Source organism: Manihot esculenta, chromosome 11, assembly GCF_001659605.2.
Source record: "Manihot esculenta cultivar AM560-2 chromosome 11, M.esculenta_v8, whole genome shotgun sequence".
NCBI lineage: Eukaryota > Viridiplantae > Streptophyta > Magnoliopsida > Malpighiales > Euphorbiaceae > Manihot > Manihot esculenta.
Genome location: NC_035171.2, coordinates 28073900 through 28099573, shown reverse-complemented (window position 1 = coordinate 28099573; position 25674 = coordinate 28073900). Strand labels below are relative to the sequence as shown.

At 33.0% G+C, this 25674-nt stretch overlaps 1 protein-coding gene across 9 annotated transcripts in view; it reads right to left on the bottom strand.

Annotated features, from left to right (window-relative positions):
• Positions 1-25674, bottom strand: part of LOC110626183 (eIF-2-alpha kinase GCN2) — a 35803-nt gene that overhangs the window by 3256 nt on the left and 6873 nt on the right. For 6 of the 9 annotated variants that reach the window (XM_043961890.1, XM_043961888.1, XM_043961891.1 and 3 more), the window contains 17 exons: positions 25523-25651; positions 25251-25436; positions 24958-25069; positions 24488-24605; positions 20133-20187; positions 19589-19755; positions 16554-16738; positions 14453-14601; positions 14079-14328; positions 11519-11801; positions 11346-11439; positions 6453-6533; positions 6257-6313; positions 5334-5465; positions 5175-5258; positions 3016-3124; positions 2782-2918 (listed from right to left, as the gene is read on the bottom strand). In XM_043961890.1, coding sequence (XP_043817825.1) covers positions 2782-2918; positions 3016-3124; positions 5175-5258; positions 5334-5465; positions 6257-6313; positions 6453-6533; positions 11346-11439; positions 11519-11801; positions 14079-14328; positions 14453-14601; positions 16554-16738; positions 19589-19755; positions 20133-20187; positions 24488-24605; positions 24958-25069; positions 25251-25436; positions 25523-25651 — 2328 coding nt within the window. Of the gene's footprint in view, positions 1-2781; positions 2919-3015; positions 3125-5174; positions 5259-5333; positions 5466-6256; positions 6314-6452; positions 6534-11345; positions 11440-11518; positions 11802-14078; positions 14329-14452; positions 14602-16553; positions 16739-19588; positions 19756-20132; positions 20188-24487; positions 24606-24957; positions 25070-25163; positions 25437-25522; positions 25652-25674 lie in introns of all 9 variants that reach the window. The other 3 variants (XR_006352565.1, XR_006352564.1, XM_021771961.2) reach the window with 2 other exon arrangements.

The following is a 25674-nucleotide window of genomic DNA, read 5'->3' as shown; positions in this document are numbered from 1 at the left end:
CAAGTGTTTCACATGGATAATTGTAGAATTTGAGAGGAATTTTTTATTCTATTATGATTAGGTTTGAGTATTTACATACAAAGAATCCATCTAAATTAGGGATATTTATAATAAGAATAAAATCCCTATAATCAAGTCTAATTAGAATACCAAAGATCCAAATTCTCCTAATTAGAAACTTTTTATGTTGGTCAACACTCCCCTCAAATTGGAAGTTGGTGCATAGATATCACACAATACCCAACTTGCAAACCAAGTTAAGATAGGTCTTGTTGATGAACCCTTTAATAAATATATTAGCTAGTTGTTCATTGGAAAGAACGTGATCTAATCTCAAGACACTGTTTATTAACTTCTTTTTAGTGAAGTGTCGATCAATCTCTACGTGCTTCGTTCAATTATGTTGAACTGGATTATTAGCTATACTGATGGCAGCTTTGTTGTTACAATACATGAGGAGTTTGTCTCTCTCTAACAGTTTTAATTTCATTTCTCCAACAATCTCTGCAACTATGAGAGTTCACAAACATCTTATGTCATTGCTCTATATTCCGCCTCAACACCTTTAGTGGAACAGTATAAGTATTTTTCCCTTGCAGTACCTCTAAAGGGCTTTCAAAGGCAAGAGGTTTGAGAGACATTCTATTAACGAGATAAACTGTGGCTAAGACCGCATCTTCCCAATAGATTTTTAGAAGATTCATGGTGAAAAGGAGAGATCTGGCTACTTCCAACAAATGCCTATTTTTCCTTTCAGCAACACCATTTTGAGCATTAATATAAGGACAACTAGTTTGATGTAGTATTCCATTAGACTCCAGATAAGCACAAAAACGTCTATTCATGTACTATATCCCATTATCAATTCTCAAAACTTTTATCTTACTATCAAATTGAGTACAGACCATCTTATGAAAAGATTGAAAGCAAGAAAATACATCACTCTTTGCCTTTATCAAATACACCCAAGTCATACGAGTGCAACAACTAATAAAAATAACCAACAATTACTAGATAGTGAGACCATTTGAGTAGGTCCCCAAACATCAGAATGGATAATCACAAAAGGATCATATTCCTATTATTACTTGAAGGATAAGATGTTCTTATATGCTTAGCATACTCGCAAGCATCACAAACTAAAGAGTCAAACTAAGCCTTGAAAAATAATCAAGATAAAGTTTCTCTAAAATAAAGAAGGATGGATGTCCTAACCATCGATGAAACTGTATGATTTCCTTGTTGATATCATGATTTCTTACAAAGAAAGCCCAAGGTGAATTCAAACTTAAATTCCTTTTCAACAAGTTATCGTGCAGTCTACCATTGCCAATCTTCTTCCTCGTTTGAAGGTTCAGAATATAACAAAGTTTAGAAAAAAATTCAACTTTACAGTTAAGTGTTTTGGTGAAAGCACTAACAGATAAAAGATTATCAAGGAAACAAGGAACGTGAAGAACATAGAATATCTTGATATTTAGAGTACAAACACGGTTTTAGAGATAGAAGTGGAAGAACCATCTGTGATTCTGACAGTGTTTTTTTATAAACATGGAAAATAATTAAGAAAGCCTTTAGAGGAGTCCGTCATATGCCTATTTGTACCAGAATCAATAATACATAGAGCAGAACCAAAAGATGAAACAAAAGTATTATCAGTAGTCCTTAAATTACCCACACAAGTTACCGCCATGTCAAAAAAAAATTCTGTCAAGAACAGTGGAAAATTAGACAGATCAAAGGCATGACTTGAAGACGCGTCTAGTGGAAAAAACCACTGGAACAAATTTAAAAGACCAACAAAAAACACCAATGACAGAATTTCCAAGTGGCAGAATACCCAAATGGTAGCCACCAAAGCCAAATCCAAAGCTACTAAGGCTAATCACCTTAAATGAAGTACCAAACCTCAAAACATCATCCAAGGCAGCAATACCCAAACCGAATCAACGCCAAAAAAGGAGACGGAGCTGCCAAATCTCGCCAGAAAAGGACACATGCGCCGGCACGTGGCATCGAAGAGAAGAGAGGGGAAGGTGCGTGTGGGCTACACGCACTTCGTCCGGTCACCGATCTTGGGCTGCGATTTTGATTGGTAGGGGTGGTGACACAAACAACTCATCCTAAACAGGTGACTTAGAGATGGCAGATTTGAGACCCAGGAAGTTGTCGAAAAATTTTAAACCAACAGACCCAAGGAGCTGCATACCATGTTAGTTCTGGGTCAGCCCTAACTCACCCCAAAAACTAGCTCAAATGGAGGATTGCCCGTGGCCCATATAAAAAGCACATCAACCTTTCCCCAAATCGATACAAACCCCCTCACGCTCCAATGCATGCCCAAAACGACGCTAGAGCGTGACACATTTATGGGAGGCCCAATATTAGTGGGAAGGCTTTGACACCATATAGAATTTGAGATGAATTTTTAATTTTATTACGGTTGAATTGATTTTTACAAAGTTTGAGTATTTATACACAAAGAATCAACCTAAATTAGTAATATTTAGGATAAGAATAAAATCCCTATAATCAAGCCTAATTAGGATCCTAAAAATTCAAATCCTCCTAATTAAGAACCTTTTATATTGGTCAACAATAATGAATTACATATAACACCAATAATGCAGGAGACGGAGGTCACAGAACCTGCATGTACCCTTACTGTACATGACAGATATCATTGGTAAGTAGCATAAGGTTTATATGGTAATATATATGCATGTATGCATGAACAAATGTTACGCAAGTGCTTTTGTATACGTTACTGGGCTATTATACCTGAAAAAACAAATCTCTGTGATAATTCTCAGTTGGTGGCATTAGCGCATTTATATAAACATGGTCTTCTATCTTCCAAACCCTCAAATAGACAATGAGGTCTGACAACTCATCAAGGGCCTTCCGGGTGGGTTTATCTTCATATGTGCCAAAGGTAAGGATAGTTTTCATTTTTTATTTTACTTGCTATAAAAGCAGAAAAAGAAAAAAAAGAAAAAAAAAAGAAATCTGTACCAGCTGGGAGGGCTCCCCTTAATCGAGGAACGGCCTGGTCAGCAGCTCCACAGAACCTCAAACCAACAGTCTGCAACCTATTCACAACAGCTTCAGCTAAATTTAGTTCCTGAAAGAAAATGAATTAGAAACAGATGAATTCCATTTGCGTGCCATCATATATGGACCATTCATGAATGATATCTATTTCATCCATGAAACAGCTGTATGCAAAATAAACTTTGTCAGGCCGAGAATCAGCTTATGAAACAATCTAAATTACTATAAAAAGAGCATTTGACACCAGCATGGTTAGAAACACAAAACTTATAAGAGTGAATGAACAGAAAAATATTAATCTACTAATCAAACTACATCTGCAAAATTCAAGATATCGCTATACAGATATGTTTGTATTTTACTAGCACAACAGCATACCATACACATCCATGCAAGAAAGGAAAAAAAAAAAAAAAAAGAATATGTAACAATTTAAAAGCCCTCAAAAACATCGGAAACTAGCATGACAAAATAATGATGCAAGTGCAACCACGGAGTGAAGGTAAGTATTCACAAGATCCTATACAACACAAATATAGGAATGAATGGGCCTGGGCCTAGCCAGAACATTGCAACCACACAATTTAGCATAACGATATGCAAATTGAAAAATAAGCCTTACATGCACCCAACAATGACTAAGCATATAAAGATAACCAAAGCAATAATGTGATGCCCTTATAAGCAGTATAAAGAAAAATTTTCATAAAAGATTTGCTTGTTTGCATAGAAAGCGAAAACTTAATCTTGGTGTCCAGATATGGTAATGTTGAAGGCTTGAAGCACCAAAATGCGATAGAGCACTTTAACAATCTAGTAATCATCGGATATTGTCTCTTTATGCAAATGAAATCCTCGAGCTCAAGTAGGAATCAGAGCTCCAAATGCAGATCATATTTTATACTGTTTCAGACAGAAGCATATTATGATCAAAATCAAAAATCAAATTAACTACATGGACAAAGAAAGAGCCAATCAAGGCTGAGAAGCCAACTATTGGATGAAAATCCTTGCTTAAGTTCTTTCTTGAAGGCTTTCATCAAATGCCTGATACTCATCCATTGTCAAACACACTTCTATGCATAGTTATTATTAGAATAGACATAATAATTTATAATAATCTCTTTCAACTTCTGGAATGCAAGTAAAGGATTCACAGACCCTCTCCAGTAGTTACACAATGTGACGTTGCCAGGAAAGTGAAAAAGCTCGGAACCTGGTTGATTTCCTAGTGAACCGTAAGTTGTTTCTGGAAAAAAAAATGGAGAAACTACCCTAAACTGCAGAATAGGACTGCAAAAGCATGATAAGTTGGAAGTGTAGGCCCTAGGCTGATTTCCAATCAAACTTAAGTTTTCCAAGAGAAAAACATAGAAAATCTTCTATTGGGGTGCAAAATCAGGCAATGACAAAATGCATACTGGGAAAGCAAATGGTTGAATTTAGTAATCAAAAGTCGGGTATACAAAATGCTGCATTACCTGAGCTTATTATAAATAAACCCTAGTTGTAAATTGAATCTTATTTCAACCACTTCAAACAGCAACACCAAATATCAGAGAGAGAGAGACAGAAGGCATACTGCTACAGTGCTTGTGAACAGTAACGGCCTGGTCATACATTTTTTTCCCCCCAATTTTGCACAGAGAGAGAGAGATTCAAGAAGGCATTGTTGCTTGTGAAAAACAATTTCATACTCATTTGTTTTTAATATTTTGAACATTGCATCATTATATAGATAAAGAGGGAGGGGCAAGAGAGTGCCAATCCCACATCCATGCCAAAATATATTGACGAAATGCAAAACATAAACTGCTGCATAAGGGAAAAAAAGGAAAAGAAAAAGGCTATCAAAGAAATTAGTCACCAGACTCACCCCCACCCCCCCACCCCCAACTAAGTATAACATGAAAAGCCAATTAAAATGTTTCATTTCGATTGCTGATAGTATTTTCCATATAAGCTTGTTTTCTGCAGCAAATTAGATTTAACATACAAATAAAATGCAGTAATCAATTTCTGACATCCACACAAAAAGAAGTGTGAATTCGTATGTCTAGTTTAATAACTATTACAGGAAACTAAAGCATTTTGTCAGTTCCTGTGTGATATGTTCTTACCTGCAAAAGTTGACGCCTAATTACTCCCCATTTCAACTTCCTTTCCGAGGATTGAGGACGCAAAGAGCCCATCAATGACAGAAGCTTCATTGACAAAAGGTTATCTTTGAGGTCCTTTACATGCACGTAATTCATGTCATAAATACATTAATGTCATACCTCTGCTACTTTCTGTCTATGCTCTGGTTTGATTCCAATCCAAGACCAAATAGCATCCAGTATGTCCCCATGATTTAGATGAATATCACAGGAACCTGGGACAAAGAATTGGGTTACAATGTCCATTGACACCTGAAACATAAGCCAAAAGTACAATGAATTTCTTAAAAATGCATTCCATTTCCAACAGTTTCAACTTGGGCAAGAAACTAGTGATCAAAAGATCATATCGAAGGATCATATATAAAAGTATTTCTCAATTGATAGACAATAATAGTTAACACATTGTATTCTCATGTGATGCCAGGCTAATCCCTAACAATTAGTGGTATTTTGCTAAACAATGTAAGACTTGCGTTGCTTGATGCTTATTAACCCCAACATCAATGTTTTTTCCATGGATGTGAAAAGGATTTGATAAAACTTGGATTGCCCAGTCTTGTATTGCAGTTAGTAACTAAGCATAGGGAATAATAATAACAGCATCAACATTAACTTGCTTTAAAGGAGAATTTGTGTACAAGAAGAGACCTTATTTCATATTATGTATCTTTTACATAATGAACATTATGCATCTTTTAAATTTGTAAGATTTCATTTAATTCATGACTCTTCTACATTCTCTTCAAATTAAATTTAGAAACCATATTTCCGTGCTCCAAACTATTCTATGAGTTAATTTCTTGCAGACAAGTTTAATTTTACAAGTTTGAAATGTTAGGCTGCAAAAGGTTCCTCCATGCCTTATATCTGCTCTCTTACTTGGCACTCAGCTAGTTTTTCCGTAAAACTTTATTTATTATTTCCCCATAAACAAGTTCAATAGTTCCACAAATGCGTTAGTACAAAGATTCTGCCAGAAAAAAGAGAAGGAAAAAAAGAAAAGAAAAGAAAAGAGACACATCAGAATATGATAACAAGACCTTGATAACCTCTGCTTCCATCAGTGCAGACACACCTCCAACAATGTCAAAATCACCCTATTGCAAAGACAAATTTGATTATTGACAAGAAATCACAAAAAAATTGTGATGAAGCCTAATCATTTTGCTACTAATGTTATATTGTTCAATTAAAAATCAAAGGAATGGGTTACTAGACCATTTTCTGAATTTGTACCTGTAGATAGCGATTTGGTGGTGAATGACCAATTGCTCTCCTATAAACAGGTGATATTTCATAACGTTTGAATGACGATTTCTGCAATGGATAAAACACAATAATGGCCAAGTTATTTGAATCAACTTAAGCATATTGGAATTTTGGAATTAATAAAGTAAGTATGCATATACAAAAAAGCATGCAGTAGATTCCTGACTATTTTAGAGGCAAACATTTGATCTTGCAAATGAGTTCATTAAATATAGGCATGGATTAGCAATTGAATAGTTTCACTCTATAATTACATTGTGATATTTCTTTTTTTTTTTTTTTTCTAAAGAGATACTGATGTCAATGTTAACATGTTTTGGCTCATATCATAGCTGAGCAGCACATATCCTTATCCAAGGCCACCCCTTATGGGATGTGAAACAGTGATGAAAAAGGAAAGGGAAACAAAGACTTTGAGAGAAAAATGTTTGATGCTTTCGCTCAAACCAATTAGGGTATATATACTACTTACAAGAATATATAATAAGAAATAAAATAAATCAATTCCTTAATTATAACCTAATCATATCCCATAATCTAAGCACCTAATTATGTACACAATCACTACAAATCAAACTATTTATAAAAAAGTATCTCAACACTCCCCTTCAAACTGAGGCGTACATGTCATATGTTCCAAATATACTCAATTCGTGAATCTCGAAGAGATTTTGTGAAAACATCAGCTAGCTGACCACTTGAGTTGACAAAGCTAGTACAAATGCATCCGGACTCAATCTTTTGCCTAATAAAGTGACAATCCACCTTTATATGCTTCATCCTCTCTCATGACAAACTGGATTTGATACAATATGAAAAGTAGCTTGATTATTACATACCAGCTTCATTTGGCTAGTTCCTGAAGAAGTTTTTTCAACTAAATGAGTTCGTATGTTACCAAAGGCATAGCTTGATATTCTGCTTCTGTACTTTATCTTGCAACCACATCCTATGTTTTACTTTTTCAAGATACAAGATTCCTTCCAATTATAATACAATATCCTAAAGTAGATTGTCTATCTGAATGGGAACCTACCTAATCTGCATCAGAATAGCCAATAATTTGTGAGTGACACTTGTCCTCATAGTGTAGACCCTATTCTAGAGTTCCTTTGATATATTTAAGAATGTGGATGACTGCGTCCCATTAACTACCGTACGGGGTTTGAAGAAGTTAACTAACCACACTTACCGCAAAAGAAATATCTAGTCGCGTGATAGTGAGATAGTTGAGCTTGTCAACTAATCTTCTGTATCTAGCAAGACCTTTAAGTGGCTTCATCCGCTGAGGAATGAGTTTGACATTTAGATCCATGGGAGTGTCCACATGTCTACAGTCTAACATGTTTGTTTCTTCCAATATATTCAAAGCATATTTCCATTGAAAAATCGTAATACCTGTTTTAGACTATGCCATTTCAATCCCAAAAAAATACTTCAATTTTCCTAGATCTTTAGTTTGGAAATGACCGAACAAATGTTGCTTAAGCTGAGAGATTCATCATGTTCATTTGTTGTAATGACAATATCATCAACATAGACCACCAAGTAAATGCAGCTATTACCATTATGACGAAAAAATACAGAATGATTAGATTTACTTCGAGACATTCCAAACTTTTAAACTCAAGTGTTGAATCATCCAAACTATACTCTTAGAGATTATTTTAGACTATACAAAGAGTGTCGAAAACGACATACTAAGCCTAACTCTCCCTAAGCAATAAACCCTAGAGGTTGCTCCATATAAACTTCTTCGGCGAGCTCACATGAAGAAAGGCATTTTTAATGTCCAATTGATGAAGGGTATAGTGATTAATTGCAGCCAATGAGATAAAGAGGCGAGCAGAAGCTATTTTGGCCACTGAAGAGAAAGTATCACTGTAATCAAGCTTAAAAATCTATGTAACTTTTAGCTACAAAATGAGCTTTAAGACGATCAATTTTGCCATCAGATCCCACCTTAACTGTATAAATCCATCGACAACCAATAATAAATTTGCCAGGCGCTAAGGATACCAGTTCCCAAGTTCCATTATTATGAAGAGCAATCATCTCCTCAACCATTGCATTACACAAACTAAGATGATCCAATACTTCTCTAACCGTCTTGGGTATAGAGACAGCAGACACAATAGAAACAAATATATAATAGGAAGGAGACAAACAATGGTAACTCACAAAATTATAAATGGGATGAGGATTTTGGGAAGAGCAAATACCTTTTCAAAGAGCAAGAGGAGTAGCTGTTGCTGCTGAAGGCATGACCGAAGTAGGTAATGATGGAACGAGAGGTGAGTCATTAAAAGTATCTACATCAGGGAGAAAAATATCATTGTTATTAGCAGATGGGTGAGGTCGACGTGTGTAGATCTGAAGAGGTGGCGTAGAAGTGGGAGATGGATACACTTGAGGCAAAAGAGAAAGAAGAGTCGAAGGTATAGGCAAAACTCTTGAAACAAAGGTTTTGTATGCTGGACTAGAAGAAAAGTAAGGAGAGGTTTCAAAAAAAGTGACATCTGCAGACACAATATTTGTTAATAGTAGGATCATAGCATTTGTAACCTTTTTGAAGCTGTAAATAGCCGATAAAGACATATTTAACTAATTTGGGCGGGAGTTTGTCTTTGTCAGGAGTATAATCACGAACAAAATATATACATCCGAAAAAGTGCAGAAACAGTCGATTGGAATTCTAGTTAGGAAATAGAACAGAATGAGGACTTTGATGCTGCAAAACAGAGGAAGGCATTTAGTTAATCAAGTAACAAGCAATAAGGACAACTTCCCTTAAAAAACGCAATGGAATATTGCGATGTAGGAGGTGCAGGCTGTTTCAATTAAATGCCAATTTTTTGCTCGGCAACCCTATTTTGTTGTGGGGTATTAGAACAAAAAGTCTGATGAGTAATACCCTAAGCAGACAAGAAGTGAGTGAATAAGGAAGACAAATATTCCCTTGCATTGTCGCTTCATAATATCTTAATGCAAACACCAAATTGATTATGGATTTCAATATAAAACTTTTGAAAAATAAAGAACAACTCAAAACGATTCTTCATTAGAAAAAGTCGAGTGCAACGAGAACAAATATCAATAAAGGTAACAAAATATTGAAAACCCAGAGTTGTACTAATATGACTTGGACCCTAAATATCCGAATGAACAACGCCAAATATAGAAGTGGCCCTATTATTGACTCGCTTGAAAAAAGAAGCTTGAGTTTGCTTCCTAAGTTGACAAGACTCATAGTCTAAAGAAGGCAAGGAAGAGAGACTAGGAACTAGTTTTTGTAACTTATTCAGACTTGGATGTCTCTAACAACTATGAATGAGTTCAACAAAAGTGGTAAACACAAAAGCAGTTGGAGGATTAGAAGTAGAAAAATAGTACAACATTCAGGTGTGAATAAAACATTAGTCAAGGGGATAGAAGGAAGGAGATGGTGTAGAAGGTGAAACAAGAGTAGAGAAAAGATTATGATTACTAGAGATATGATCAGAAGCACCAAAGTCGAGGATTCATGAACCAATGGGTAAAAACTTGGTTAGATAAGCAAATGAATTACCAAAATGAACAATATTTGAAGAAGAATATTGTTGAGTAGTTCAGAACTGTAGATATTCTTTGTACTCTGCTTCATTTAAAGTGACTGAATCTGGTTTGGAACGTGGTCTACTCTATTTGATTGGGCCATGAAAACTGAATCTGCAAAAAAGAGAATCTGTGACCGTGAACAGTAGATTCAAAGCTTCTGTTCACAAAGGATGTATGAAGAAGAGCTGGGTAGGTGATTGGACTAAGTGGGCTAAAGTCGCTGGTCTCTGGTGATGCTAGAGGAAGGATCGCCAACGTGAAAGAGTCGCCGGAGAACTATTCACGAGCCGACGCGTGTATCGAAGTCGTAAAGGCTGGGCAGCGAGTGGAGCCTCTTCTGGTGGAGACATTTCACAGGGTCGCCAATCGAAAGCTGGTGAGACTAGGAGCTAGGTGGTGAGACCAATTGATTTCTAGAAAATCTCCAAACGAAGGTGACGAATCTGTCACTCACAATTAGGCTAAGTTTCTTGGCTCTGATACCATAAAACAACGATGAAAAAGGAGAGAAAAATAGAGACTTTAAGAGAAAGATACTTAATGATTCCCTTCAAGCCAATTGGGGTATATATACCACTTACAAGAATATACAATATACAATAGAAAATAAAATAAATCAATTTAGCCTAATCATATCCCAATCATATCACATAATCTAAGCACCTAATATGCACACAATCGGTACAAATCTAGGCTATTTAGAAAAAGTATCTCCACAGGATGCATCTTAATATAATTGAGGATGACAAGGAGATGATGTTAAAGAGAAATTGAAGTAACTCTTTCCCAATAATAACAAGCATTCTTTGTTTGTTATAAGATCCAAAAAAGTGTTTAGTGTTTACAGTACCAGAAAAATGAAAAAAAATAAAAAATAAAAAATAATACAGGTTTATATTGATCCTAGTTATTGAGGGATGAAGAAATAACTCTTTCCCAATAATAATAAGCATTCTTTGTTTGTTATAACATCCAAAAAAATGTTTAGTGTTTACAATACATGAAAACGAAAAAATAAAATTACAGATTTATATTGATCCTAGTTATTGAAGGATGAAGAACTAACTCTGTCCCAATAATTATAAGCATTCTCTGTTAGTTATAAGATTAAAAAAAAAAGTTTAGAGTTTACAATACCCAAAGAACGAAAAAAAAAAAAAAGACAAAATACAGATTTATATTGATCCTAGATTCCTGGTTATTGAAGGATGAAGAAATTAGTCGATAACAGTGAAAAAAATATTAGGGTTCCACATCCAATACCTGGTTTGCAACAAGCCAACTAACAAAAGGCAGACGCAACTCATGACAAAGTTCAAGCAAATCTCCTCCATGGGTCAAAAGCTTGACAGTGCTCCTTCTCATGCAAAACCAAAAATTATTAGCATCTCTACTAGGTAACAATGATCAAATCAAAACTTTGCAGACAGACCAACCTAGAAAACTGTGGACAATCATCTAGTAAGCGCATAGATACTATTTCTAAATGCTTTGCAGAATGCTGTTTGAACACTTCCCTCGTGGCCTCAACAATATAATCACGAAGTTCAGTGTCTAAATCTGCATACTGAACAGAGGAAGTATCACCTCCACCCATCCCTAATCGACCAGAAAGCTGATGCTGGCTTTTCATGCTTAACATCTCTTCATCAAAGATAGAACTGACAACTTTATCATACACGGTTCTATCCTCAGAAGTTTTCATTGTTCTTAGAATATCTGAAAATATGGGAGAGAAGAAATACTTGATCAAATAAATGTCAATGATTTCAGCATTAACTGATTCTTGCAGTAAACAGTACTAATTTACTAGCCACAATAAAAGTACTTAGTTTGGTATCAAGGAAAGATACAACATCCTTAAGAGCTAAGTCTGTGCCCTAAAGAAGTTAAAAGCGTTCAAGAGAAACAAGCATCACAGATAAGTTAAAAGCCTGATCTCCATTCAATATCAGAATGCAACTACGCAAGCCTACTAGAGACAATATTCAGTCTTTTTTCAGTCATTGAATCTTATTTCTGTCTTTGGCAAGGATTAGAAGGCAAGGGCTGGGTTACGTATCATAGGAGGAAGAAGAGAAATAACTAAACGAAGGATCGGGAGGGAAAAATGTTACTGTATAACTGAATAGTATAACTGAATTAGAAGAATTGGAGGAAAAACAAGATTAGTTAGAAGGTAGTTAACAATGCATGTATGAAAGAGTGAAATGAGACTGTAAAGGCATTGAAGAATGGTCAATAATATCTCTCTTACCTTGTCATCTCTCTCTGCATTCTCCTCTTATTCTAAATTATCTTCTCATCCCCTCTTTCTGAATTCTCTTCTCACCTAATTCTCTCTCTTTCTCATCCTCATTCTAATTCTCAAACCCAAGAGTTAACAGGCTGCATAAACTAAACCTGCTTGTACCAAAAACAAAAATTTCATTATGAAATCAACCCTAAACTTGGTCAAAATTTAAAAATCCCACTAGGAAGATGAGTCTTCCAGGGCATGCCAAACTTCAGTGTCCATTCCAAGAATAAGGTTTGTTCAAGCTTTGTTGATTAATATATTTGGTGTCATGCTTTCTTCAATAGAGAATTTGAGCTCAAGCATGTACTTGAACTCATGAATTTAGTTTACCTACTTAATAAACAAGCTTCACAAATAGTTTAACAACCCAAACTTCTATTTCAATCCTAGCACTCATGCCACTTCCAACCCATTTGTCTTTGCTTACTACAAGTAGTTATTAAAGGTTCAAGACCAAGGCACCAAGGGATCTGGAGCCTAAATGCTACACAAGCATGCCTGAAAGATGCAAACAGCTAAAATATATTATATATATTTTCATGTAGTTAATATGATATTAATAAAATTTATAGTAGTTAAATATTTTGTTTTTATGATTTTTTTTTTGGCACTGAGTGAAGGTGCAAGCGCCTAGGCTCCAAGACACCTTGGCCCATTTGAGCCTTTAATAACTATGGTAGCTATTATGGAACATAACGGCTTTGATACTTTTTTTGATTTTACCATGCCATACCCATGTCGACACGACACTTCATGGGATACGGTATGAAATATGTGTTTGACACATATTCGTGCACTCAAAACACTTTAGTGTGATATATTCACCATAGTTAATAGAGCATTCTTTTCTCTCAAAATAAAGACATGTATTTAGATAAAAATTAGTTATTTAGTTGTATTTTGAATGATGCATTTGGTTGTAATTGATCATCTATTTAGACTATAAGTATTACTATATAACTATCTATTTTTTTATTCTAGTTCATTTTATATAATATAATATATCCAAGCACCCATGATTAAACTTCGATCCATATCTCCGTATTTTCTATTTAGAAAGTTAAAGTCAGATACAGGGATATGCACCCATTTTGGACATCCGTATCCAGAGTCCAAGTAACATAGCATAATGGCACCTCATTAGTTATAATCCCATTAGAACCTTATTTAATGGATTTGAGAAGGTTATATGGGCCTACAATACAGTCATCCTTACCAACTTGGCAACTAAACACTCTGCTAATAAGGCACTTTAGGCATGAATTCTATCTGCTTGAATACAGTTACTATGAATGGAAAGAATATTTATTTTCCTTGGACCCGGGGGGAGGGTTGTTTGGATTTGCTCACCATCAAATTTTGCTTTGCTAAAATGGACTTAGACTACCAATTCATCTGCAAATGGATTAACCACGGGAGAAATAGAAGTTCAAGAACAAATCAAATAAATAGAGTCATGGTGATCAACTGAATATTTCAACATACATTGAAGACTATCTGTGCATTTGAACATTACAATTCCATATTCAACAAATTGATTGTTCGCTATTTCATCTTTTCCCTTTGTTTATTTGATAGGGCAATTTGCCACTAATTAGCTTAGTTGCAGTGAACATAAAATTGTTGTGTCGGCTATCTAACCAAGGAGCAAATATAAATAAGTATAAGAATGAAACAAATATATCTTAATTACTTACTGTCTAACAACTCAGATTCCATTCTTGGAGGAAATGCATGCTTTAAAAGGTCAGTAGCAGATGGACGATCAGATGGACTTGGAGACATTAACCGTTGCAACAAAGATGTTTGCTCTGGAAATTGAGAAACCCACGAGGGAGGAAGCACTCCTTTTTGTTTCAAATCAGATAGAATAATATGTCTCTCCATGGCTGTGCCGAAAGGGTGCCAAAGCTCAAAAAACACAACTCCTAAGCTATACATGTCAGCCTGAAAACAATGGTTATATGTAGTCTCAGAACACAATGTATTAGATATACATGACTGCAGGCCTGGAGCCAACAGGCATAGTGCTTGCTTAATGAAGAAAAGGAAACCTTTGCCAAACAATCACCTTTTCATCGATCTTTGGCCATCCTTGCTCAATTTCAGGTGCAGTGTAAAAGTAGGTACCAACTTGACCAGTTCCATCAAGCGATACTCCAGTAGTGTCTGTAGGTAAGGTTGTATCATGGTCCAACTGCTCCAACTTCAAGAACTTGGCTGAAATTATATGAAAATGACAAAAAAAAAAAACATTATGAGAATTTCATGTCATTTTTTACCTGGGCTACTACTATATAGTCTAAGGTTAGCTACATGTCCACATCTCTCATAATCCCAAGTTGCCAACTAATAGATCAGGAAAAACATATCCAATTATTTTGTTGGACATGGTAAAACTCCAATAGTATTTGCACCGAGTCAGGTAAGAACTCAAATTTTTACCTCTTTAATATGAGCTCCAACTAGCCTTCTTTTTCTATTCCATGTTTTTTGTTCGCTCTTCCTTTTTTCCCATAGGAACATTATTAATGATTTGTGAAGGCAATATGTCACAAAGCACACAATCCATAAGTTCAAGACACCAACTCATTTTGAGAAGTTGAAAACATTCAATCAAGTGTCAAAAGTTAAAATCTGAAAATATTGAACTTTCCAGCCCAGCATTTATAAATCTACGTGTGATTTTCAAACTGGCCAAAATTTTTATAAGAATTTTCTTCTTACACTGCAATTAGAATGCAGTAGTTGATGTCATCGGTGATGTAGAACCAACGGTGAACGAATTCTCAAATTGAAGAGAAACTATTCTCTAATTATTTGCTCAAAATCAATAGTCCAATCTATAAATAAGTAGAGATTCTAGGATCTAGTTATAGTTTTTTGCAAAATGGAGTATGGGCCACAACTCAAGCATGCAATTTCTCCAAGGAATTATCAGTGCATCTTTTAAGATGTACAGGAACTATGACATATCACCTATATCAAATTCTCTATCCAAAGATTCAGCAAGTTGTGAAATACGAATATCGAATAGAAGTTGAACAACGCCAATCGGGTGCAAGGAGAATAGCTAGAATTATCTTAAATGTGTATATTAAATCTGCTCCATTAATGCTAGTGTAACCTGCCACCTTGAGGAGAGAAAAAAAAAATTACAGCATTTTTAACTTTATGATTCTAACACCAAAAATCTGAAAATAGGGGTTTTAAATAACAGCATACATATTGGTCTTGGCATCATGTTAGGGGATCATATCAACCAACGGGTAGGTAACTGCAGCAGTCTTGGCTGGCTCTATTCTATTCTTTTCTTTACCAAGAGAGGGAGAGGGAGAGAGAGAGAGAGAGAGAGAGAGAGAGAGAGAGAAATTAAAGTCACTAAAAATTCAGAGTTTAACAAATAGCTAAATAAAAGCACTACACAAAAGAAAAAACACAATGTTTAGTAGATTTAGAGTTTTCTAATCATAATTGAAATTTTAAATAAATCTAAATTAACAATATTTCTTTTAGTATCACAATAACAGGATTAAAATTCATGATGAAGCTTAAATTTTAAACTAAATGGTAAAAACTTACAAATTTTATCTCTGCATGGCTAACAGCCCCTTTTTAATGAATGGTCTAGTAATGAAGTGTGATAAATCAAATAAACCTTAAGAGTACGTCCACTAGGGTGAAAAAAGAGTGAGCAAGAGAAAGAGACAGGCACCAGCCATGCACCAAATACTCCTCTCTTGCTTTTCTTCTTCCTAGACTTCTCTTTTTTTTTTTTGGATGCTATGTCCCACTCGATAAAGGAATATATAAAACTAAATGTCCACATCAATCAATTACCAATAGAACTGTGATTTCAAAAACACAAAAATGTAATCACTTATAGCTATGCAAATATTCTAGTTTAATCCAGGCAATACAAGATCTTTTGGACTTCTCCAAAACCATCATTGATACTGCAAATTAATGTATGTTTATCATACACACAAATGAAGATTGTTGATCCAAGTAGCCTCTGTACATCTTATTCATTCTTTTGACACATCATACCAGTCAACAAAAAAAGAGACATATTTGCAACTTACATACCAAGATCAACACAAGCATTTTGGTAAAGTTAAATATGTATAAAAAGGTGAAGAACTGATTCAAGTTAAACATTAGAATCTCACCAAGACCAAAATCGCCAATCTTAATATCATTGCGAGCATCAAAAAAGATATTGTTAGGAGTTAAGTCCCGATGGATGATTCCCTGTCCATGTATGTGTGCCAAACCTTCAACAATTTGTCGAAACAAATGCCATGCCAACTCTTGATCAAAGTGGTTATATGACTCAAAAACCTGGCGTAGAGTCCTTCAAACAATAAGAAGGAAAATTATTAAGAAGAAGAAATTATTATATAACTGTATATATAGAACAAAAACATTAAAGAAAACAAAAATTTGTATTATTTAGACCTAAAAGAAGGGTAATAGAGCAGTTGAATTGCTAAAGAACTATAAAAATAAGCACAGAATAATTTGTTATTAATAGTTTACGTTACTTAGACTCAAATACAGGTGTTAGAAATGGGTGCAGATCTCTATGTCTGACTTGTCAACTTACTAAATAGAAAATACAGAGATATGGTTCTAAGTTTAGATATGAGTTCTTGGATACTCTATATTATAGAAAATAAATTAGAATAAAAAAATATAAAGTTATATAAATAATTATAACCTAAATAAATGATTAAATACAACCAAATACATCATCTAAAATACAACTAAATTACTATTTTTGTCTAAATACAAGCTCTTCATCTTAAGAGAAAAAAAATATTCTATTAGCTATACATGAATAAGTCACTGAAGTGTCCAAGTGTACGAGTGTACGAATATGTGCTAGACACATGTTGCATGTCGTGTCCCATGAAATATTGTGTCGACATGGGTACAGCACAGCACAATGAAGATTCAAAATATCAGAATTAACATTAAAAATGTTAAGAAAAAGATCACCCAACATATAAAAGATTTTCACTTCACTCAACTAAACTAAACTAAAGAGAAGTTATTTCCAAAAGATAAGTTCCTTTTGTATACGAAGTAGGATATATTAGTTCTTAAGTAGCTTGAAGATTGACGAGAATTGAGTAAAGTAGGAAAATAACATAGTTATTAAAGGCTAAGACAAACTAAGGTGCAAAGGGGTCCTGGAGCCCAAACTCAAGGCAAAAGGCACAGGCGCGCAACTAAATGAAGCGAGGCACAAAAAATAAAGTTTAATAAAAAGCAACTTTAGATAATCAACAAAAAGATTACCTAAATAACATGTTAATATTTATTTCGTTTAGACATATATGGCATATAATCAAGAAATATATTATTTAAATAGCAATGCTAATGGCTGAACAAAAAAAAAAGTATCATAGTAATATGATAAATTACTCACACAGCACTCTCAGTAGAATTTAAAAAGGATCATTTCAGATAAAAATAGAAATGAATGAGTATAAAAAGCAGTTAAGATGTCAAAGATAATAAGAGAATATTGAAAACAATCTATGAAGAGAGAGAAGAAAAGGGACTAGTAATCACTAGTGACCTTCAGGCCAAGAACTTCTTAGTCATCATATTCCAGTCCAGTAGACTGGAAAATTTCAAGTCAGTTTTTTTTTGGGGGATCAATGGAATTACTTTCCAAAGGTGGAATAAATGTGCGTTTTCATAGAGCCTTGTGCCTGGAACAAGGCGCCCACTTAAGCGCTTAAGCATTAGGGTTGGAGCCTAACCTTGAGCTAAAGGAATGCCTAGTAAATCTATGGAGAATAACGTAGCTTCCTCTAAGTAAAAAACAAGAGAAAATAAAATATTAAATAATAAAACTCTGTAATCTCATTGGATATCCTCCTTTGAAAAACCCATCAGTGGAAGGATAAACTGAAGGCCCAAATCTAGATGTATCCAAAAATAACCCCATGAGCAGAAGCCTATTAAAAAAGCCAGAAAGAAGTTCATTTTATCCCATACAAGCAAAGCGAGATCCATTAGAAGCATTAACACCTCTCCCAACCAAATGTATAAAATTACAGAAGTCACAGTACAGGCCATAACCTTTGAGCCTCCTCACTGTGCTCCCTAATTCAATTTCGAAAAATCATCCTGACTTGCAAAAGAGAACTATAGTTCCTTGGAAATGCCAAAAGCCAATTCACTAGATCACAACGGTGTTCATTAGGAAGCAAACCGGATTAGCATGAAAAGACTTACAATAAAACATTGCAGGTTCTCCAAAGTCTCATAATCCCTAACATTCCTATCATTTGAAGTCCTAAAGATATTAAAGGGAAAAAACAACTAATTTGAATCCCCATTGGTGATGGGAAACTCAAAATGGACCATCATGAAGAGTGGAAAAATGAAATACAGGAAAGGGAGAAAAAGGGAGATCCCCTTCCTGCATGTCTACCCAAAATAAATACAAGATCTATCTCCAAATTTGTTTTACTTTGTCAAGATAGTTGCTGTAACAGTAGTGTCCAGTGATTGTGTGCTGTAATAGTTCCTGTGTACATGCTTATCAATGTGCCTTGTAATCATGTACTCTTCCATTTTAAGGTATCTGTATTTGTAACAAACTAACAATATATATGCCTTTAGGTCAATTTTCCTTCAATTCTTCTACTCTAACCCATTGTTTTCATACTCGATAAAGAAAAAGGTGATGCCACTAAGCAGGAAGCTCCTCATATCAATTGCCAAAATAAAATGATCCAGCATGTAATTGATCGAGTTTACATCAATTTTCATATTTGGAACAGAGGAGAAAACTATCTACCTTGAAAAGGATGATCATTTAGCAAATAGCACTTAGGTGGGCAAAGAACATGTCACATACAAGAGAAAGAGGTTTAAGAATAGGAATAATTAATAAGTTGCTGGAGGGAAAGATGCTGATTGGAGAGAGTTGTTGTTGGCAGTTATGTAGTTAAGTAGTTTCTAGAAGATTGAGTTGGTAATGAGCAGTTATTCAGTTGTATAGAAGTATATGAAGGGGTCAAAGACTCTTGTAAAGATCATTCTAGATTCTTCAATAAAATAATATATCTTCTCTCCTGCTCTATTCTCTAATTCTCTCGTCTCTCTCCCTCTGTTTCTCCCTAAATCTCTTCTTCTTTCTCCTGTATGTCACAGAACATTAAAGGGGAAGTAAATATTTTACCTGGGGCAATACTCCATTTGAATATACAAATATGTTGATTCAAGTTTATTGTCTTGCCCAACATCAGCTGAGTTTGCACCTCGGTAGCTAAATGTAGAGCTTGTGGCAGTAGTAGAACCCCAAGTAGTGTCACCAAAAGAACCGGCAACTCCTGTTTCAAACCATGCCTGAAAGTTTTTATGAATATCAAAACCAACAACCAGGCCCCAAAAGTATTATATTCCTAAATCTGGATCAAGAAAGAGCTATCTTTCTATTGCCGAATGGTAAAAAGGAAGGAACTTCACATGAAACCATCATATCTTTTTAGAAAGAAAACCCAAGCATCATATTAAATTAATGTTACTTACAAATCATACACAACAGTTAATAACTTGATAAATGAAATTGACAAACTATTATCATTCTATAAGTAGCCATAATGTCATCAGTGTTCTGTAGGTCTCAAATATAATTTAACTCACTGCCTTGCACTGTAAAGAAACAATTCTGAGTGTTTGCTACGCAGCAATTATCAGTAATATTAAGAAAAGAAAGCAGTTACCTGATAGTAACGTACAACATGCTGATGCTGCAAGCGTGAAAGTGTCGCTACTTCTCTAAATACCTCAGCATGGTTGACACAAATAAATATTTAATAACATCAAAAAGAAAAGACAATGAGGCAAGAAAAGCACAACAAAATCATATCATACAAGACCAGAACATAAAGCCAAATATCAACTTGTTTTACTAAAAATATAATGCTCCAAGGAAGCAAATCATAAGGGTAATTTTTACCATGGTTACCTTTAGATTTGTTTTATTTCCATTACTTAACTTTAATTTGTTTCCTAACATCATTCAACTTTAATTTTGCTTTAGAAAAAGTGAATTACCAGGTTTTCAGATAATTGAAATAAAAGATATTCACTTTTAGTTCCTCTTTCCTTTTTTTACCTCTCTCTCTCTCTCTCTCTCTCTCTCTCTCTCTCTTATTTTTCTCCCTTTCTCTCATCTTCGATGGTGAAATTAATTGATGATTATTTTTTAATAAAATCACTTTATTCAAATATGTTTATTTATTAAATTCTCAATAACTTATTTAATATTTCATGTTATTTTTATTTATTATTATTAATTTAAATTTTGTTAAATTAATTCATGCAAATTAATATTTAAAAAATAATAATTTTAAGGTTTCAACTTAGTTTCTTAATAGTGGTTCAATATAATAAATATCAAAAGGCTGTTCTGTAGGCTGCATGAGATGATCACTTATATTCATAGAAATTCTAGTCTTGATATTTATTTTAATTTGAATCATCCAATTTTTTTATGTGATTGTTAGGGGTATAATCAAACCGAGCCAAGCTTTGAATAGCTCAAGCTCATGCCATTTTATTTTTTTCAAGCTCGAGCTTGACTCGAACTTTATTATTCAAACTCGAGTTTCGCTAGTTATAATTTTTATTTAAAATTTTATTTTATACAAATAAAATTATAACAAAGATGAAAGAGTATCTTACATATACTAACGACAATCACTGCGCGAAAGACATCGAATAACCTTTTTCTTTCTTGTTCTCTATTATTTTCTTAGTAGTGGTTCAATGTAATAAATATCAAAAGGCTGATCTGTAGGCCACATGACATGATCAGTATATTCATAGAAATTCCAGCCTTGATATTGATTTTAATTTGAAGCATCTAATTTTTTTTATACCGTTATTTGGAAGGGCTAATTTTGAAACAATTCAAAAGAAATGAATTCTTTTGCCTAAATTTTTGTATTTGGCAAAATTAATAGTGTTTTCCTGTAAGAATTGATTTTGAATTAAAAGTAAATCTTGTCAAAATTATTAAAATTTTACAGGAAATGATTTCATTTAAGACTATTTACATCAAAATTACTTAATTAGCTCTTGAGAACTCTTTTTTTTGCTTTTTCTTTTATCCTTTGATTTTTTTTTTTTTGTTTGTTTTAATTTAAAATTTGTTTCTTAGTTGTTTAATTAATAATTGGTCCTTAGAAAATTAATTTACTTTAATATTGACTATTAATATTTAATACATTTATAATTAAAATTAAGAAATTTATTATATTATTTTATTATTTTTTTAAAAATCTTAATTTATATTTTTCACTAGTAAAAAATTATGTAAAATTCAAATTTTAAATATTATAGAAATATTAATAATGATTTTTCAACTATTGTGATAAAAATGATTATTATTTATAAGAATAAACATTTATGTTTAGTTTAAAAATAATAAGAATGGTGAATAAATTAGATCAATTTAAATTTATTATTAATTTGTTTAACATAAAAGAGTTCAATTGGATTCTATTATATTTAAATTGATTCCAAACAAATGAATTCTTTTATGAATAGAAATGAATTGAATTCTATTAATAGCATGCAATTCTTTGCATTCTTTTCTTATGAGAAATGCATACTAAACAAGGGCTATGTGATTGTTAGGGGTATAATCAAATTGAGTTGAGTTTTGAACAGCTAAAGCTCAGGTCGTCTTATTTTTTTCAAGCTCGAGCTCAAGATCAAACTTTGCTCGTTATAATTTTTATTTAAAATTTTATTTTATACAAATAAATTATAATGAAGATGAAACAGTATCTTACATGTATAATTAAAATTATCAAAATATTTACAATTCTTAAGTAATAGTGGATTTTATCTACTTTTTACATTTCTTTTTTACGGTATTTTTTAAGCTTTTTAAGAAAAAAAATTTAATTACCAAAAATATTTTATGATAAAAAATTTGTAATAATTATTTGAAAAAATTACTACTTAATCTTCATGGTATAAAGAAACCCACTAGCTGGTCCTCGATTTTGAAAAATACATTAAAATGTTCCTAGCATTTTAAAAAGTCTATTAGTTAGTACTTCCGTTAGTTTTAGCTGTTAAGTAATGCAAAGAAGTCTAAAATGTCTTTGATACAAAAGGACTAATTAGTAACGTATTAAAAATATGAGAAACCAACTAATAAGTTTTTCAAAACTATAGGGACTAAATAGTAAAACACTTAACGGCAAAATTAACGAAGGAACTAACCAGTAGACTTTTTAAAACATCCATAACATTTTAATGCATTTTTCAAAACCGAGAGACTAACTAATGAGTTTTCCCATACTATAAGAACTAAGTAGTAATTTTCCCTAATTATTTTAACTAATAAGTAAAAAAACACTTTAAAGAGTAATTAACACTTATCAATGATTAAGAATAATAAGTTAATTCACTTTTAAAAATGCATTAATTAGAATGAAATGAAATAATATACATACAAGAAAATCATATACGTACACACACATATATATATACATATAATATTACTTCTAGTATTTAACCCTTTATAGTTTAATATACAATTTATTCCACAAAATTTAAGCAATTACTCAAAACTATATAATTGAGAATTAGAATGTTTTAAGTTTGAGATGGAGAGTAATAATAGTGATTAAATGTCTTAGTGCAAAACTTAAATCTTAACTTTATAAACTCTCAACAATTTTTAAAGAAAAGAGAGGAGGAGGGAGAAAGTGACAGAGATAGAGAAATGATAACAACTAAACAATTCGTAGATAAACCTAACTATTAAACTTCTAAAAAGTTCAGAGTTTAGAGAGAAAAAATGTAATAGTAATATTTACACAATTTATTGTTAAACTTGAATTTTAGGTCTCTTAAATGTTCAAAATTTAGAGAAAGCATGTGTTTTAAAAATATATATTCATTTTATTATTAAGAACACATAAAGTCTCTTTCGTTATTACATGTGTAAATATTTACGCCTTCATATAAGTTCAACTTATTATAAAAGCATATGTAAAATCTTTTGAACAATTATGATATGCTCAATAACATCAATTGTTGTATATTCATTATGGTTAAATATCCATAATTTAAATTTATGTGTATAAATGACTTAAATATATAATTATAACACAAATATATATTGAAAATTGATAGAGTATCTATTACCTAATATTTAAATTTATTTATCATATAAAAGTTAAATTTATATTGACTTAAATTATCTTAGAAAATTATAACTATAAAACATTATAAAATAAACAAAAGAATACAAATGCTTTTGCAAAAACAAGCAATTCACAAGCCTACTTAATGAGCTTATAAACAAACCAATTATCAAGCCTGTTCACGAGCTAGTAAACAAGCCAAGCTCGTAAGCTTTAATGAGCCAAAAACTATTGAATTTAAACTCGACTTGTATATTAAATGAGCCTAATTTGAGCAGCTCAGCTCGTTTAAAAAACAAGCCAATTAGAGTTAAGCTTTTATCGAGTTTCTCGAATAACTCACGAGCTCGTTTAGAAAACAAGCCAATTAGAGTTAAGCTTTTATCGAGTTGAGTCTCGAATAACTCACGAATAAATTGGTTCTTTTACACCCCCAGTGATTGTGGGACCATGAAAAGTTGGATATTTGTTTATTGATCCCCTCCTTTCTAAGCACTAAGTTCTTTAGTTTATGGCCAAATCCTGTCTAATAACAAGGTTAGTAGTTAGTACATGATAGAAAGATCTTATGGTACTTGGACATCTTTAGCTAATTGCATTAGGCTATAAATATTGTGTTTGTCTGTGTGCACATACTTTTAGTTGTATTTGATATATATTTTTTAGGATAAAGAAAACAAAGAAAAAATAGCCCTATGGAATATTGCTCAATTATAGTGACTGAAGAGCAAAAACTAGGATGCAACACTTGATTATAATAACTGATAAAGAAAAAAGGGACTTACCAGTAACCAAAGATGCAAGGTATTATAACAAGCAAATTACAATAACTACACCTCATGGCTCATGTAGCGCACATTTTGAAGGATGACTTCCAATATATTTCCCAGACTAAAAAGCAAATTTACCTCAAAATTCGGTCATTAACAGGCAAGCTTTTGTCCTTGAGGCGAATTTTCTTCACTGCATATTGTCTTCCATCTAGCTTGTTTTTGCAGAGTACAACATGACCAAAGCCACCATGACCTGACAATTTGGAAAAGAAAACACTAAAAAGAGCAAAAATAACAAACCAAAGTTTATAATTCCAAATTCCAGGAAATGAAACAAAAATTCCTTAAAAGAATCACCAGACCAAATGCAACATAAAAAATTCAATGAAACTTTTTCAACTCGAACTCGGACATGCCAAATTGCAGAGAAACATTCAGTAAACGGTAATTAAATTTCCAGACATCTAACAGCCTTTTTCAAGACATGGCAACATAAAAGTAACCATTTTAAAATGATACATGTCCCTCATGTTTACAAAAATATAACAGCAAATGAAATTATGCATACATATGCATATATAAACAGAAGCTAAGAAGCATAATACCAAGTGGTTGTAGCTCTTCAAAATCACTCAGATATCGAGAGTTTGAGAGAGACATATTAGTCCCCCCTAAATCAGAAGTAGGTTTCCAAAATTGAGATATTTTGGATGAAACCTAGAAAAATTAATAAAACAAAATAAAATAAATTCTATGTCAGACTCTTGCAATCAAAAAAAAAAAAAAAAAAGAATATGTTCATATGACAAACCGCATGTTGATGGAAAATATGATCAAAGGTCTTATTAAAGACAGAAGATGGTTTAGAAGCTAAATCTCGTGCCCACTCTGAAAGTACCTGAACAAAATCATTCAGATTCAGCAAAGCATAGCACTGAAAAGCAGGCAACACAAGAATAGACTTAATTTCTTTATCTCCAAGAGAAACAGAACATACACCTAAGTTGCACAGTTCTGTGGTTATTTGAGATAAAGCATCAGCCAAACCTCCTTTTGAAGCACAAGCAAGGCGAAGCATGTGAACCTGATGAGAAAAGTAACTAGTTCATAAAATTAATTTCTTAGTTAAATAAATAAATAAAAAGGATCAGAGAAAAAAAGGAAAAATACCATTACTAGATCCTTTTCAATAGTTTGGGTAGCCTGATCATGATCTAAGGATGCTGAAGACAGCAAATCCCAAGGCTCACTTTCAGAATTGCCATCATCTTCTGGTCCTTTCTCTTCAAAGAAATCATCCTGTGAAAGCATGCACTACCATT